The sequence below is a fragment of the Myotis nattereri genome (assembly GCF_964212035.1).
Source record: "Myotis nattereri genome assembly, chromosome: 2".
Classification (NCBI taxonomy): Eukaryota; Metazoa; Chordata; class Mammalia; order Chiroptera; family Vespertilionidae; genus Myotis; species Myotis nattereri.
In genome coordinates this window covers 155,555,432-155,573,079 of record NC_138076.1, presented here as the reverse complement: position 1 = coordinate 155,573,079, position 17,648 = coordinate 155,555,432, and the positions used below count along the sequence as shown (strand labels likewise).

The following is a 17,648-nucleotide window of genomic DNA, read 5'->3' as shown; positions in this document are numbered from 1 at the left end:
AGCGATGGTTTTTATTTCATTTTCCTAGTGATTCATCTAGTGACGATTTGGGAAACATTTTTTAAAGTACTTCCTCACATAGATGGTTTGAGAATGTACTACATTAGAAAACTTACCATGGGAGGAGACTTGATTTGGGATGGTAAACACACAATACAGTATACAGATTATGTATTATAGAATTGTACACCTAAAACCTATATAATTTGATTAACCAGTGGCACTCTAATAAATTCAATTAAAAAGAAAACCTACCAGACATGTTAGAACTTGACCTATACCAGATTAATGATATTTCTGGAGCTTTCTAAACTCCAAAGAAGCATAATAGTTTTAAAAAAAATTATATATATAGTAGAGGCCCGGTGCATGAATTTATGCTCCAGTGGGAGTCCCTTGGCCTGGCCTGTGGGATCAGGCCAAAACCAACTCTCCGACATCCCCTGAGGGGTCTCAGATTGCAAGAGGGCGCAGACCAGGTCGAGGGAACCCACCCGTGCACAATCGTGGCTGGGGAGGGATGCGAGAGGGCTCCAGGGCATGTCCGGCCTGTCTCATTCAGTCCCGCTCGGCCGGACCCCAGCAGCAAGCTAACCTACTGGTCGGAGCGTCTTCCCCCTGGTGGTCAGTGCTCGTCATAGCGAGCGGTTGAGCGGCCTTATATCATTAGCATATTACACTTTGATTGGTTGAATGGCCAGCCAGACACTTAGCATATTAGGCTCTTATTATATAGTATTTATTCCTTGCAACCGAAGGGTCAGAGACCTAACAATATATATAAAGTCCAAAAAATACTACAGTTTATGTCCCTCCAATGTAACTGATCTGTAGCACTTAGATTAGGCTGCCATGTTAATCACAGCTTGGCAGAGCATACCCCCACCACTATGCAAATAGTTCCTTGAATGACTTCTGTGAATGATATGAAAAAAAAATTTTTTAAGAACATTATTTCTATACTTCTGGAGACTCTTAAAATAATCTGTTCTTAATAAATACTTGTTGAATGATTATTAGGTAAATTTAAAATTTTTATTATGAAGACTAGAAGCCCGATGCAGAAATTCATGCCTGGCCTGCACCCTCTCACAATCTGGGACCCCTAAAGGGATGTCCGACTGCCGGGAGCAGGCCTAAACCAGCAGTCTGACATCCCCCAAGGGATGTAGCAGTGCGGCAAGTGGCCAGGACAGAGCCAGAACCAGGGCCGGGCGCCATGCCACTCGCACTCATCCTGGCCCACTGTACCTGCTACCACTGCTCGGTAGTGCTGCCGTGGAGTCAGGTGAGGCTCCCGCCGCCACAGCTGCACTCGCCAGCCCTGAACCCAGCTTCTGGCTGAGCAGTACTCCCCCTGTGGGAGCGCACTGACCACCAGGGGACAACTCCTGTGTTGAGTGTCTACCCCAGCCGTGGGCAAACTACGGCCCGCGGGCCAGATCCAGCCCGTTCGGCTGTTCTATCCGGCCCACGGAGCCGAAAGAGCAGAGGGTTCTCTTGCTCTCCCCTCCGCTCCTTCACCAGCAGCAGTGTTAACATGTATTAGTTCACACAAACACTCCATCCATGCTTTTGTTCCAGCCCTCCGGTCCAGTTTAAGAACCCATTGTGGCCCTCGAGTCAAAAAGTTTGCCCACCCCTGGTCTACCCTCTGGTGGTCAGTGCACATCATAGTGACTAGTCAACCCGTAGTTCTGTTGTAATGATCGCTTAGGCTTTTACATATAGAGATAGAGATAATCAGAAACTTTCATGGTTCATACTATCACATACAGTCTTTAAATTTCTGTTTCAACTCACCTTAAGTATTTAATGGATATGGGCCTAGGATAATGAAGTGATACAGAGTAGTATGTGATTTGGTAGTTAAACCAGTTAATTTTTAAATAATTTTTTTCTGTATGCCTTTGCAGAAGAACTAAAAGATCAACAAACCACACAGTTCTTAATACTTATTTACTAAAAATTGTTTCTTTACTGAATATTAAGTGCAAGGGAGTGATCACATACAAAATTATAAGGAATTATTGTTTTTCTTAAGTTCACCTTTAACTATCTTGCTTGGCTAAAATGTTGGCATTTATTTCACTATGTGAACCAATTTTGAATTATTTTTTTAAAATATGTTTTATTGATTTTTTGCAGAGAGGAAGGGAGAGGGATAGAGAGTCAGAAACATTGATGAGAAAGAAACAGATCAGCTGCCTCCTGCACACCCCCCGCTGGGGATGTGCCCTCAACCAAGGTACATGCCCTTGACCGGAATCGAACCCAGGACCCTTCAGTCCGCAGGCCAACGCTCTATCCATTGAGCCAAACCGGTTAGGGCCAGTTTTGAATTATTAATGGGGTAGTAGATGAGACACTAAATATTAAAATTCAATTCATAAGCTTTAGTTTTTAAAAATAAATATAACTGCCCTAACCAGTTTGGTTCAGTGGATAGAATGTCGGCATGCGGACTAAAGGGTCCCGGGTTTGATTGATTGTGGTCAAGGGCATGTACCTTGGTTGTAGGCATATCCCCAGTAGGGGGTGTACAGGAGGCACCTGATCGATGTTTCTCATCAATGTTTCTCTCTACCCCTCTACCTTCCTCTCTGTAAAAAAAACAATAAAATATCTATCTTTTTTAAAAATAAAAATAAATATAACTTATACTGTTTATTAATGTTATTAGAACTATTTGGTTTTAGCATGCTTCCCATAAAGTGAATATCCTATATAATAAAAGGCTTGTATGCAAATCGACCAAACGGCAGAGCGACTGGTCACTATGATACACACTGACCACCAGGGGGCAGATGCTCAACACAGGAGCTGCCCCCTGGTGGTCAGTGCGCTCCCAAAGGGGGAGCGCCACACAGCCAGAAGCCCTGAGCCAGGTTTACAGCTGGCGAGCACAACGTTGGTGGTGGGAGCCTCTCCTGCCTCCATGGCTCCCAGACTACAAGAGGGCACAGGCCAGGCTGAGGGGACGTCCCCCCCACCCCCACAATGCACAAATTTCATGCACCAGGCCTCTAGTGTAAACATAAAATCCCTCACTAAATACCCTGTTACTTTAAAAAATTAGACATTTGCTATTATAGTCTAGTGGTTTTAAAACCTCATTTAAATACACATACCAGAAACGTTATAGCATTTTTCTTTGTGTAATCATTGTCAATATCCTAGAAGCTTTCAAATTTATATTGGAAGTGGTTCTATCCAATTTCTACGTTTAGCTTTTAAGATAAAAATCAGCCGAAACCAGTTTGGCTCAGTGGATAGAGCGTCGGCCTGGGGACTGAAAGGTCCCTGGTTCGATTCCGGTCAAGGGCATGTACCTGGGTTGCGGGCATATCCCCAGTAGGGGATGTGCAGGAGGCAGCTGATCGATGTTTCTCTCTCATCGATGTTTCTAACTCTCTATCTCTCTCCCTTCCACTCTGTAAAAAATCAATAAAAAAATGTATTTAAAAAAAAAAGATAAAAATCAATGGTTTTTACATAATTATGGCTTTTTTAGCACCCATAGCTCTAGTTACAGATTTACTCGTGGCAAGTAACAGTCTTTTTGACAATCTTAGAATTCTTTTTACTCAATTCTGTAGATGAGGAGGGGAGGGAATCATTAACATTTCTTTGCTAGCCAACAAAATGTTTTCCATTAGTTCTTATACTTATTGGGACATTTTTTTGAATTCGGGTTGTGTGTAAAGAAGAAATTCCATAGATTTTGAAGGAAAGGGTGACAGCACGAACTTTAAGTAAAGTTTAATTTTATTCATGCTTTAAAAATATTGACCATATTAATAATGATATTATTAATATGTAACATAATAATGATATCTATTAAAATACTAGAAGATTACTGTCCAGTTCAAAAATGCTGCCGTAAAATTTCAATATTTTAAGTAGAATGTGTGCTAGTTCTCTTAACTGACTAGTTGGGAATGGGAGGAAACCTAGTTCAATAAGTTTCTTAAACTAAAAAAAATAAAAGGGAAGTTACATCCCCTTATATCTCATTTACTTAAATGTGTTTTTTAAAGAAAGCTTGAAGAGAGAATGGCAATACAAATGGAAAAGCTATATAATTGTATTTGCTTTCCCAAAATGGGTGGCAAAGCTTCAGAATTGATCTCTCAAATGTAATGAGATTTGCCTTTCCGAGGGAAGAAAGTCACAAAAGATAAAATATCAGGTGTCTTAAAAATACCTCATTTTTAAAACCTTGATGACAGGGCAGGCTTATATTTGTAGTTCTTCATTGTAAAAGTATTTATTACAGTTTCCTGTCTCATCTATTTAATTACTGAACAATAGTCAATATTCCAGTATTAACAGAATGCTTCAGGATTATTACAGTACCTTTTTAGAATGTTTTCACTATTTTCATGACTAATTGAAAAACAGTAACATGGCAAATAAGAAAATTCTTTATCCATCTAATCTTAAAGTCAAAAAAAAAATTGGGGGGAGGTATTCTAAGGTTATTTTAACCATGGATTACTTCATATTTTTTAAATCAAAATGGTTTTCTCATTTTAGGTTGAGGGTTTTTTCAATTTTTTTTAGTATTTATTGGTTTGAAGGTGTAGCTACTTTTTATTAAAGGACTATGAGAGGCTTTACATTTCGATCAGTTACAGAATGAGTTATACAATTCAGAGGCTTTAGGTAATCAAAAATTAAGTTTGTTTTCTTTCCTGTTCTAGTTACCGGTTTACTAAAATAGTGAGCATACATGATCACTTGAAAATTGGGCTTCTGGAGCACCTGAACAGAAAGGGAGTGGTTCATAATCAGCATTACAAAAGACAACTTTCTCTTTTTGAAGGGGATTACTTTGGCTATTTTCCAGGTACTGGGGAAATTCCAGATTCATTACAAATTATTGGGATTGCTGCTAATTATTCATTTCCTAAAACATGTTGATTACCGACTTGAGATTTGGTAATATAGTAGAACTTTATTTCACTTCATCAATTTTTTTTAAACTGTAGAACTTTATAGTGAAATACAAATTTAGACTCCTATGAGTCATTTTTTCAGAGAGCTCTAGAAACATCAACCTTATTAATGAAAACATATTTAATAGGAGAACTTTTTGAAAATAATGTAAGCAATAGAATTTGTGCATGTGAATATAAGAAAAAGTTATTTGCAAAGCATTGTAGTCTTTCCAAATAATAAAAAAATAAAGTATTTTATATAGTATTCCATTTTTAAGAATTTGGGTTAAGTATGAAAATTTATGAGAGTTTCTCATAGAGAATTAAAACTTTATGCATTCTTTTTTAAAATAGTTTTTCATTGTGGCAATGGTTAAGGTCTATATACATTGAACCATATAGCAGAATGTCTATGTGATGAGACATTTGATTATTTAGAAGAATTCTCTAGAATTTTTATATCTTGATACAGGTTGAAGATTTGGGGGAAAGAGTCTTCATAAAAATATATATCTAACTATTTTTCCTTCATTTATCTTTTACTTATATGTATTTAGCTTGATAGTTATTGGGGGCATTCAAAATAGTTACTTTCTTTATTAGGCAAGCCTCTTTAGGCATTACAGGATTTGGACTTTATTTTTGAGTTGTAGGACTTTTAGACAGGTTATATTATATAACAGGGTGCAATTCAGATTTCTTTAGTCAAGTGTTTTCCTTCTCTCAATCTCTGTAGGGACTGCTTCTAATCTTTCTACCATACAGGTTTTCATTCATTCAATACACTTTATTGAGGTATGTGCCAGGCATTGTGCTAGACCCTGAGGTACAAAGGAGAATAAGACATGGACTCTGCTCTCAAGTTTAATGTAAGTGAGTTCAAGGTATAGAGTTAGCCCAGAGGAAAGAGTATTATTAGTTCTTCCTTGAGGTGCTAAGGAAGAGGTATCATTTGTAAGAGGTGCTGAGTGTTAAAGAATAAGTAGTAATCTTACAGGGGAAGAATATTCTAAGAAGGAGTACATGCTAAGGCTCAATTTAAATCACTAAACCTAAGAATATGTCTTAAGATCCTAATTCAGATTTACATTCAAGAATACTCTTATTACTCATGGTTTCCATTTTAAATGCATATGTAAACATAAATAGAGAACCACAAAGCTACTTTGAGGAATAAATACTTAGCAGTCCTGTCTCCTCACAAAATGATTGGCTTGCACATACACCAGCCATTTTCATCATCCCTTATGCATCAACATTTCGTAACAGCTTATGTCTGAAAACTTTCCATTTAGGCAGCTAGTCATTATATCACAAAGGCTAAATTAATGAATGCCCAAAGCCTACCAAATAATATGAAATGTAGTTTTTTAATCCTTAGGTCTTTAAATGCTCTTGTCAATTTTACACACTTTAACTTGCCTAAGGATCATAAAATATATTTAAATATAGAAATATTTAGCCTAGTTGATGAGTGCATTTGACTCTTCGTTAATGTGAATCTTTCACTTTTTTTCTTTTGCATTAAGAATTGTAACCACTGGTACATAATACTTTTCTTTATTCTCATTATTGCTTTATTTTTAACATGGTATTTGACAAAATTCTCAATTTTAGGACCAACTCTAGGCACACTTACGATGTAAACAAAATGTGACTTAAGGTAATGTATTGAATAATCAGGCACATTACTTCATATATGGACCTCATTTTTTGGTGATTAATTGTAAGAGATAGTTCTCCGTGAAATACTGAAGTGTTAGCATATGTCAATGTCAGACAGTTGAAATCAAATTAAGAGCGGTAAAGTTCAAAAAGGCAAGTGACTGGTAAAGTGTCACAAAACTCCTGAGTAACCATAAAAATAGCATATTAATACTGTATATATTTTATTTTGTTCTTATGAAACATTCATATACTGTTTTTGCTAAGAAAAACCATGTATATTATGGAAGGATGAGTTTGTTCTCTTTTACAATTTAAGAATCCTTGAAAGTGAGATATATATCTACATAGGCACAACATATGTTGTGTGTGACTTCTAGTCCATATTATATTACTCAGTAAAGTATCTTACAAGTTAAGAAGGAAATTTCCTATGTCAACACTTGTATGACTTTTAATACATGTGTGTCTTAAGAAAGGAATTGTTTTAGGTACAGTCCTAACCAGATAGGGAAGTGATCATTTTTGTAGTAGAACTTTTGAGAGAGATACTTCAGAACTCTGGTTTTGATTTTTATTATTGAACTAATGAAAATTATTTTTTAAATATATTTACTGGTGCCAGTCCATGTATCAAATTTTCTTATATTTGTCAAAGATGTTTATTTTTCTAAAATAGCCTCATGTCAAAATATTGAATAATGAGTTGCATACATCATAAATCAAGCTGCCTGACCAACTTTAAGTAACTGTCTTTTTTCTTCAATCAGAGTGATGGCATTTCATACTGATATCACCTGGAGCATGAAAATATTTTAGTTGTTTTACCTCTATCCCAGTTATACCTTGAAATTTATATCAGAAGTTATAAGAACTTTTAATATTTTGATTGGTTTTTATACTATGTCAAGAATATAGTGACTCCTAGAATAATATTATTTTCTAGTAGAAAAGCATGGTATTTTCAGGATGAGATAGAAAAGTCTGACATCAGTTTAGTTTTTAAACTATTATGATATGTGCATTCGTAGAACAATTAAACTGGCTATTGAATTTCTGTATTTATGTGTTTATACAAATTTAGAAAATATAGCTTGTTAGTTTCTTAAAACATTATGTTCAACGAATATTATGTTTTGGGGGGCCATTTAGGACTTAGTGGTTTAAATATAAAGCTTATCTCAAAATATATTGGTTATGATATCTTGACAGGCAGTTATTTATCTTTAAAACTGTTTATGTTTGTTTTGTTTGTTGACATTGAATTATATTCAGTTACAAACTGTCATGTGTCACTATGAAAATGAGCACTGGTCTCTGTGTCAGGGACTTTTTAAAAATCCATTCAGAGACACTGCAGATAGTGGACTGAATGAAAGTCAGACAAAGGGATGTAATAGGTGGTGGTTCTTCTTTTGATTTTAGTATTCAAGTACAAGTGCTTGGAGAAATTTGGTATTTACTATAAGCAAATATTTTTTTGCCTCACTTAGTAATTTTTTTCAACAAAAATTTGAGTACTGTGCCAAACAGTGAAAGAAAAGAGCTTTTTTTTTTTAAAAAAAAAGCATAATTACATTAGTAAACATAGGCAAAAACTTTTAAGTGTTTTTATTGATTTCAGAGAAAGGAGAGGAGAGGGAGAGAGAGATAGAGACATCAGTGATGAGAGAGAATCATTGATCGGCTGCCTCCTGAACACCCCCTACTGGGGATCAAGCCTGCAACCTGGGCCTGTACCCTGACTGGGAATCAAACTGTGACCTCCTGGTTCATGGGTCAAAGTTCAACCATTGAGCCACTCTGACTGGGGTAGGCAAAAGCATTTTTATTAAGCATACGTTTATCGTATGCGTGCTAAGTGCCAAGTGAAATGGGTGCTCAGTGCTGGAGGTACCAAATGTATCATGATTCCTCCTATCATGGAGGTCTCATTCCATTTGGCAAGACAGACAAACTAAAAATTAAAGTTACAATATGTTATAAAATACATAGTGAAGTAATAAAAGTGAGCGCTAAGCACTATGGAAACATGTATGAGGAAACAATGTAAGGGAGTCAGGGAAGGCTTCCCAGACAGGATTCCTGAATCTTTTTTTTTTTTAAATATACTTTTATTGATTTCAGAGAGGAAAGGAGAAGGAGATAGATAGAAACATTAATGATGAGAGACAATCGTTGATTGCTTGCCTCCTGCATGCCTCACACTGGGCATCGAGCCCACAACCCAGACATGTGCCCTGACTGGGAATTGAACCATTACCTCCTGGTTCATAGGTCGATGCTCAATCATTGAGCCACCCAGTTAGGCAGGATTTTTTAATCTTAATGGTTTAGTAGAAGTAAGGCAAAAAAGGAACATTTTACATAGCTGGAGTAATGCTGCAAACTTACAGAGAGAGAATGAAAGGAGGTCAAGGAACCACAAGTAATCAAGTAAGGCTGGGATGGAGTTTTTTTAAAAAGGGTATTGGCAAGGAATGAGGCTACATGGGTGGGCAAAAGATAAACTCTTTTAGAGATCTAAGATTTTAATCTGAAATTGCTATTAAAGAATTTATAGCAAGGAACATTTAGAGAAGATCACTCTGATGCAATTAGTAAACTAAGAAATTTTCGTTATATTTGGAAGATAAGGATATATGTGAATAATTAAGTACAAACAATATTCAAAAATTTATGTTTGCACTATTTGGTTATTTGAGGTGTTTCATAAAGCCATAAATTAGGTTCTTTGTATAACTGTACTACAGACAGTAGTGGAATATTCTTAATTACAACCCTGAGTTGTGATCAGATATAAGGAATTGATAATGGCTGGAAATGTTGTCTGACTTCCCCTTTGCCTCAATGACTAGTGTTGATTCTATTTATACTAACTCAGATGATACAGCTAAGTGATGGCTTTGCTCTGTATAGCCATGGTATAGTCTTGGTTGCCTGGCCCTAACTTCAGTGTTTGGTTTATAATTAAGAGAACAATCCAAAGGAAAAGAGAAAATGAAACTCAGAAGGCGTGTAACATTTTATGAAAGGTTGAGATTTAAAAGGAGTTAAGCAGAAAGATAGAAAAGGATCCTTTCCCTAATTGCCTCTTGTATTTTAACCTACCTCTATCTTTTTGCTCAGATAAAAAAGAATTTCTGCTGAAAATGGCGTATTAATGATTCCAAAGCTTATCTAGCCAACCCCAAATATTTTTAACTGTTTATATGGTTTTCATTGCCTAAGAATATAACAAATTCCATGATGGTATAGGCAATCACTCCTTTTGTCTTGACTTGGGGGCTAGACTACCAATTTGGACAGTATTATCTTTATTATATAAAAAACTTCCCAAATAGATATTGTGGCTACTTAAGTAAACATAATTTGATTTATAATTGAAATCAAGAAGTAGAATACCATAACTTATTTTTTTTTAATTGAATATGCCTAATTTGGGGGTTTTAGCCGAACAGTACATGTATATAATCATAGATTATAGCATCCAAGTTATCACCATGAATCCAGTAGTCTGGACCTTTCATAGCTATCAAGACTATTTAAGTTAACCCAAATGAGTGGTGAGCAAGCTTTGAAAAACTTTGATTTCTATTCATATAAATCTAAGTTCTCATAAGAGTGGATTTGCACTTCTTTACAGCTTCACTTAAAGCACTTAGCCACTTTCCTCCAAGACAAATATCTTCCTTCAGAAAAAATTTAAAAAGTTACCTATATGACTATATGTCTATATCATTCATTATGTATTCTTAATGACTCTAGGCCTCTAATCAATAAAGTTATAGTGGATTCATATTATATGGTATTATCAGCTTAAAATTATTCCATCTTGAGATAAAATATTGTGGAAAAAATGTACTTCTGCTTTTTATTTTAAATCCTGAATTATTTAATTCAAACCAGAAAATAGTTGGAGAAATAACTTATTCATACTTTTATTTTAATCTTGCCATGAAGGAAAATTTGATTGTTATGATATTGAAGAAGAGCTTGAAGAAGTAAAAACATACTTAGCCAGAGTTCACATAACTAAGCTTGTTTTTTCAGACTCATTTAATCAGTACTATTCCAGCTAAAAATGTCTGACCAAATGAAAAATTTAAAGCCTGCTCTTTCATGATAAGGAATTGACAGTGAAAGCAGTAAATGCTCTTTTAAGTTAATTTTGTGCTTGCACTCTATCTCAGTTTTTACCTACTCAGGCTAATTTGCAGGTGCCTGGGATGAGTAGACAAGCCATAATATCTACCAATCAAGTAAAAGAAGGAAAGAAAACTCTGAGCTATCCTCCCAGTTAACAAGGTAGTTTGCTGTGGTTAAAATTAATGCAGATTTTACAGCAACAAATATTAGCATTATCATTTATTATACGTAATCGATTTAAAATTTAGGAAATGAATATTTGAGTGCATATTTTGAGTGTTTATTTAACCAGTTATTTATCGGTGCAAGAGGCCATCATTTAAATTTTTCTTTATATGTTGTGGCAAATCAATTTGTTTCTTTCTTCATATTTAACATGTTTAACATGTGTGGTTACTTTGACTTGAAAATATATTTTATTCTTTGCAGTGTTTGAGCAACACACCACCGCTTACTGAATATTTCCTCAATGACAAGTATCAAGAAGAACTGAATTTTGACAATCCCTTAGGAATGAGAGGTGAAATAGCTAAATCTTATGCTGAATTGATCAAGCAAATGTGGTCTGGAAAATTTAGCTATGTCACACCAAGAGCTTTTAAGGTTAGTATAGTAGATATATTTTTAATGAGGGCTATCTCCACTCCTAGAGGACAAAAATTGGTTCTCATAGCTATTACAATGGTTTGTAGCCTTGCAAAGGGACACAGCACCATAAATAGATAAAGAGTATTATTTCTGGTCTTAAATTTTCCAGCTGGGGGATGGGACAAATGATTAATTTAAAAATGTCTTTAAAGGCTCTGAGGGGTGGGTAGGAAAGTAATGATAGAAAGAAATTTTATGTGTAATTCTTAAACTTTTTTAAGTTTAATTTATAAAGTAGTGACTTCTTAGAATCAATAAAATCTAAAGTAGTTTAGTTTGTTATTGAATTTATTTTTAATTAAGCACTTTTCAGCCATTTTTATACAAACATTTTAAATGACATTTAAATATATAGGACATGTAGGCAACATTTTATTATCTGTATAGTAGTTCTTTAAAACTAAAAACCAACCATAAAAAAGTCTCTGGCATTTAACTTTCTAAACCTTGGAAAAACCAGTTCTCAATCCTTCCCCATGTTTAGTTTCATGAGTTTCATTTTATTAAATATTGCTGTGTAAATAGGCTTTTGATATCTGACTCTTTTTTCACATTTCTTTTTAGTCTCATCAAAGAAATACTTAGTACTGCAAAGACTAGGGACATTATATGTGAACATGCATATTCCTGTTATCTCTATGAGATTCATCCTTTTTACACAAAAAAACAAAATGAGAACTATGTAATTTTTTCTAGTGACCCAGAAATCCTAAATTTTAATAATTCTTTTTATAAAACTTTACGATATTTTCTCCTTGTTCTTTCTTCAGGTCAACATTTCTGTTTTACAGACTAGTTATTTTAAAACATTTTTTAAATGTGTAATTATATGTATTTATATGTGCAATTATCATATTTGCAAATGACTATAAAAGTGTCCATAGGTGATTTGGGGTTTAAATAAATTTTTGCAAGTAGATGAATTCACAAATAGAAATCCATGAATAATGAGAATTAACTATGTAATTTTTTAATCAACCTGTCCCTAGAACTGATTTTATAGTTTTGCTTTTCTTACAGACACAGGTAGGACGTTTTGCACCACAGTTCTCTGGATACCAGCAGCAGGACTGTCAAGAACTATTAGCTTTCCTGTTAGATGGACTACATGAGGATTTGAATAGAATTAGGAAAAAACCATATATACAATTAAAAGATGCTGATGGAAGGGCAGATAAGGTAAATTTAATTATGTTATTGTCACCATTGTTTTAATAATGCAATATCTCTGTGTAATATGTGTCTGTTTTCCTTATAGGTAGTTGCTGAAGAAGCCTGGGAAAACCATTTAAAAAGAAATGATTCTATCATAGTAGATATATTTCATGGCCTTTTCAAATCAACTCTAGTTTGTCCTAAATGTGATAAGATTTCAGTAACATTTGATCCTTTTTGTTACTTGACACTTCCATTGCCCATGAAAAAAGAACGTACCTTGGAAGTTTATTTAGTTAGAATGGATCCACTTACCAAACCTATGCAGGTAAGTAATGTTTTGTTTTGTTTTTTTGCATTTGCTATTTTTATTAAAAAATTAGTATTGAGTCCTTATGGCTCAAGAACAATCTAATAATAATATATGTTTGTTTATGTAAGATTTTTATAAACTAAATACTTTAAAAGTTAGTACAACTTTTTAGAAACTTGAAAGCATGAGGGATGTGCAAAGTATCATTATTTTGAGTAAAATAATTCTCAAAAGGCTTTTTCTTGCCAAAGGACATTAGAGGAGAGCCTCAAAAGAAGGTGTAACCAGGGAAATACAAAAGAATAAGAAGTAGTAGTATAGGAGAGGGGGAAGATGGCGGCGTAGGTAAACTTCTGTACTCGCCACCTCCCACATCAAAATTCCAACTAAAATACAGAACAACCATTGTTCAGAACTACTGGAAAGTTGGCTGAATGGAAGACCTATAACTAGAGAAGTAAAAAAGAAAGTACACTGAGACTGATAGGAGGTGCAGAAGCGAGGAACGGGCTGGTCCAGCACCCACATGTGCTGCTTTTTTAATCAGAAGGGAGATCATCTCTGAGGATGCTGCCTGAAGGAGCAAGGGGTCCCAGCCCCACACCTGACCCCTACCCCAGGCACCCAGAGCTGGGAAAAGAAGTTCTTACGGGCAATAAGAACTACGGACTATAAAAACCAGTGCAGATTGGGGCTCAGTGACACAGAGGCTACTGACCCAGCTGTTCCTCTTAAAAGGCTGGCACCATGAACTGAACTTACAAGGTCCTACTTCCCCTGAGCTCCAGTACCAGGACGAGGAGGAACTGGATTATCCAGCATTGGGGCAGGAACTCGAGGGCAGCTTTCTTCCAGACGGAGGTGCTCCCAGGGTTCATTGTTCCTATGCTGGGACCTCCCTGGTCGCAGCCATTTCTGTTTGCTCCACCCTGGTGTTTCTCTAAGACCCGCCTCATCCAATTTACAACCCCACCCAAGCTGTGTGCAGAAGCTTTTGCATATGAATGGCCTGTCCTTACTCAAGCTAAAATCTCTCAAACAGCCCTGGCTGGTTTGGCTCAGTGGATAGAGCGTCGGCCTGCAGACTAGAAGGTCCCAGGTTCGATTCCGGTCAAGGGCATGTACCTTGGTTGTGGGCACATCCCCAATGGGAGGTGTGCAGGAGGCGGCTGTTCGGTGTTCCTCTCCCATCGATGTTTCTAACTCTATCCCTCTCTGTAAAAAATCAATAAAATATATATTTTTTAAAAAATTAAAATAAAATCTCTCAAACAAGCTGCAGCTGGGTCCAGCAGCCCCAAACCTATCAATAAAATGCCCAAGATCCAGCACCAACACCATTCTGCCTTGCTTCGTATCTGGGCCTCATCTGTGTACTTCCAAACCCAATACAAAGAGGAGGAATCTACAGATCTCTCTGTAACTCCTGCTGGGTGGACCCAGACAATGGCTGACTTTATACCTTCCTGGAGAACCAAGAGCCAGTGCCGGGAGCCGGTCCATGCTTGCTGTTTCAAGGGACCTGGCATATGGCATACTGTTCTTAATATATTTGCTCACCTTCTTGGCACTATGCGTTTTAACCAAGGTCCCCTCTCTGAAAAAGGTTGTTTCCCCAGGTAGGGATTTTCCCCTGAAGTTAGGGAGGGAATAAAACCCCTTGACTAAGTGCCAGGTGGGTAATTAATTACTTTAACTACGAACAATAATGCTTAAGCTACATAATCTTTACTCCCTGGAATGGAGATAAGAAACGCCCTAACCTTTGTAATAGAGATTGATAGGATTGGAATCAACTGGTATAAATACAGATGTAAGAAGACAGAGAGAGAGACAGAACCTACACAGAACGTTCTCTAGAGACAGAAGAACTTCGCTGGAGAGAACATGGCAAAAGATCCTGGACAGAAACTGGCCTCAGAACCTAGAGACAGAACCTAGAGACAGAACATGGCAAAAGATCCTGGACTGAACCTGACTACAGAAATTGGCAAGAGAACCTGACCAGAACCTGGTGACTGAACCTGGCTGGAGAACCTGGACAGAACCTGGCTGGAGAACCTAGCGAGGGAACATGGCTACAGAACCTGGCTGGAGAACCTGGAGTACCTGGCTGGAGAGCCTAGCAAGAGAACATGGACACAGAACCTGGCTGGAGATCCTAACCAGAACTTCGCTGGAGCTCGAGACCAGAACTAGGCTGGAGATCCTGGCTGGAGATCCTGGCTAGGCTGCTGATCAACTGAACGCTGTCTCCGTGTCCTTCCTTCTTCGCCGACTCCGTCCACACCTTTGGCTACCCCTGGACCTGCTGGGGTTGGACCCCAGCATCTGGCGCCCGAACAGGGACCCCTTAGGTAAGACCCCTGCACTCGGGATGGATAGGACTCCACCGTAGGAAGAGGGTGGATAATCTTCGCCGACTCCGTCCACACCTTTGGGAACCCCTGGAACAGGATTCCCTTAGGTAAGCCCCCCCATTAAGAACCCCCACACTCGGGACGGATAGGACTCCACCAGGGTGCTACAGACCCCCCTATAGAGGATAAGTAGGGTAAGAAGGTGGATAGTACAGAACTTAGATTGAGAAGATGTGCCATACTGAGTCCAAAGAAAGAAGACTCTATTGATTCTTAGATTGAGAAGGTGTACCATACTGAGTCCAAAGAAAGAAGACTCTGTATTGATCTTTAGATTAAGAAGATGTGCCATACTGAGTCTAAAGAAATAAGACTCTGTATTGATCTTTTAACACATATGCTTGCTAGCAGAGGAATTAAGGTTACTCTTAGTCAGACAGAACGTTTTATACAAGAAGTATGTCCATGCTTTTCTGAGGAAGGAAAGGTAAATGTAAAGGCATGGGAGGAGGTAGGCCCAAGGAGCCTTATCCTTAACCCCACTGCAGCCTTTCCACCCTGGGAAAGTGCAGGATTGGCAAGCTCTCCCTGGGATGATAGATCAGGCCTCAGGTAATAGCGGAAAGCGCCAGTCCTACTCTTAAAATGGATACAAGAGAGCATTTGCGTTTTTTTTTTCTTTTTAATGCCTCCTTTTAAAAAATAAAAAAGGGGGAATTTGCCGGGAGCCGGTCCATCCTTGCTGTTTCAAGGGACCTGGCATATATGGCATACTGTTCTTAATATGTTTGCTCACCTTCTTGGCACTGTGTGTTTTAGCCAAGGTCTCCTCTCTGAGAAAGGTTGTTTCCTCAGGTAGGGATTTTCCCCTGAAGTTAGGGAGGGAATAAAACCCCTTAACTAAGTGCCAGGCGGGTAATTAATCACTTTAACTATGAACAATCATGCTTAAGCTACATAATCTTTACTCCCTGGAATGGAGATAAGAAACGCCCTAACCTTTATAATAGAGATTGATAGGATTGAATCAACTGGTATAAATACAGATGTAACAAGAGAGAGAGAGAGAGAGAGAGAGAGAGAGAGAGAGAGAGAGAGAGAGAGAAAGAAAGAGAAATTGGCACAGAACCTACACAGAACGTTCTCTAGAGACAGAAGAACTTCGCTGGAGAGAACATGGCAAAAGATCCTGGACAGAAACTGGCCTCAGAACCTAGAGACAGAACCTAGCGAGAGAACATGGCAAAAGATCCTGGACTGAACCTGACTACAGAAATTAGCAAGAGAATCTGACCAGAACCTGGTGACTGAACCTGGCTGGAGAACCTGGACAGAACCTGGCTGGAGAACCTAGCGAGGGAACATGGCTACAGAACCTGGCTGGAGATCCTAGGCAGAACCTCTCTGGAAATGGAGACCAGAACTTGGCTGGAGATCCTGGCTAGGCTGCTGATCAACTGAATGCTGTCTCCGTGTCATTCCTTCTTCGCCGACTCCGTCCACGCCTTTGGGAACCCCTGGACCTGCTGGGGTTGGACCCCGGCAAGCCAGTGTTCAGTGTCAGTCTATATCAGATTACAACTCTACACATCCATAAATGACACACTCAAGTGAGCACCAAAGCCCCACTGAAGCAAGTCCTGCTCTATATGGGTGTCTCCTGTACAGCAGCTCTCCCATTGTAGTTGCAGCTGGTCCTCATAGCCAATTGGCCTGGAGGTTAATTCCTCCCAGTGACACCAACAGCAATGAAGTCTCAACTACAATAAGACTTTGCTCACAGCCCACAAAGGGGTGCACCTAGAGCTCCCAGCTCAAGTGAGTGGCTGGGAGCTATAGAACACATACACAAGGCCACTCTACCAATTCTAGGAGACGTAGCAGCTATATCCAGTACATAGAAACAAACACAGGGAAGCAGCCAAAATGCGGAGACAAACGTCACAAATGGAAGAAAGCAAACTACTGAATATAGAGTTCAAAACCGCGGTTATAAGATTACTCAAAAATCTTCTAGAAACCTCCAAAAAAAAAAAAAAGGAAAAGAACCAGTCAGAAATTAAGCATACACTGACTGAAATAAAGAATAATATACAGGGATTCAACCGTAGAGTAGAGGATTCTGATAATCAAGTAAACGATTTAAAATATGAGGAAGCAAAAAAACCCAACCAGAAGAGCAAAAAGAAAAAAATATCCAAAAATATGAAGATAGGGTAAGGAGCCTCTGGAGCAATTTCAAGCGTACCAACATCTGCATTTTAGGGGTGCCAGAAGAAGAGAGAGAGCAAGGTACTGAAAACCTATTTGAAGAAATAATGACAGAAAATTTCCCCTACCTGGTGAAAGAAATAGACTTATAAGTTCAGGAAGCACAGAGTCCCGAACAAGGGGAACCCAAAGAGGACCACACCA

At 37.7% G+C, this 17,648-nt stretch overlaps 1 protein-coding gene across 3 annotated transcripts in view; it reads left to right on the top strand.

The window, feature by feature from the left end:
• The window catches only part of USP15 (ubiquitin specific peptidase 15), a 127,472-nt gene that overhangs the window by 87,423 nt on the left and 22,401 nt on the right, over nt 1-17,648 (top strand). For 2 of the 3 annotated variants that reach the window (XM_081082312.1, XM_081082313.1), the window contains 3 exons: nt 11,187-11,360; nt 12,426-12,584; nt 12,664-12,888. In XM_081082312.1, the coding sequence (XP_080938438.1) occupies nt 11,187-11,360; nt 12,426-12,584; nt 12,664-12,888 (558 nt within the window). Of the gene's footprint in view, nt 1-4,706; nt 4,853-11,186; nt 11,361-12,425; nt 12,585-12,663; nt 12,889-17,648 lie in introns of all 3 variants that reach the window. The other variant, XR_013995479.1, reaches the window with a different exon arrangement.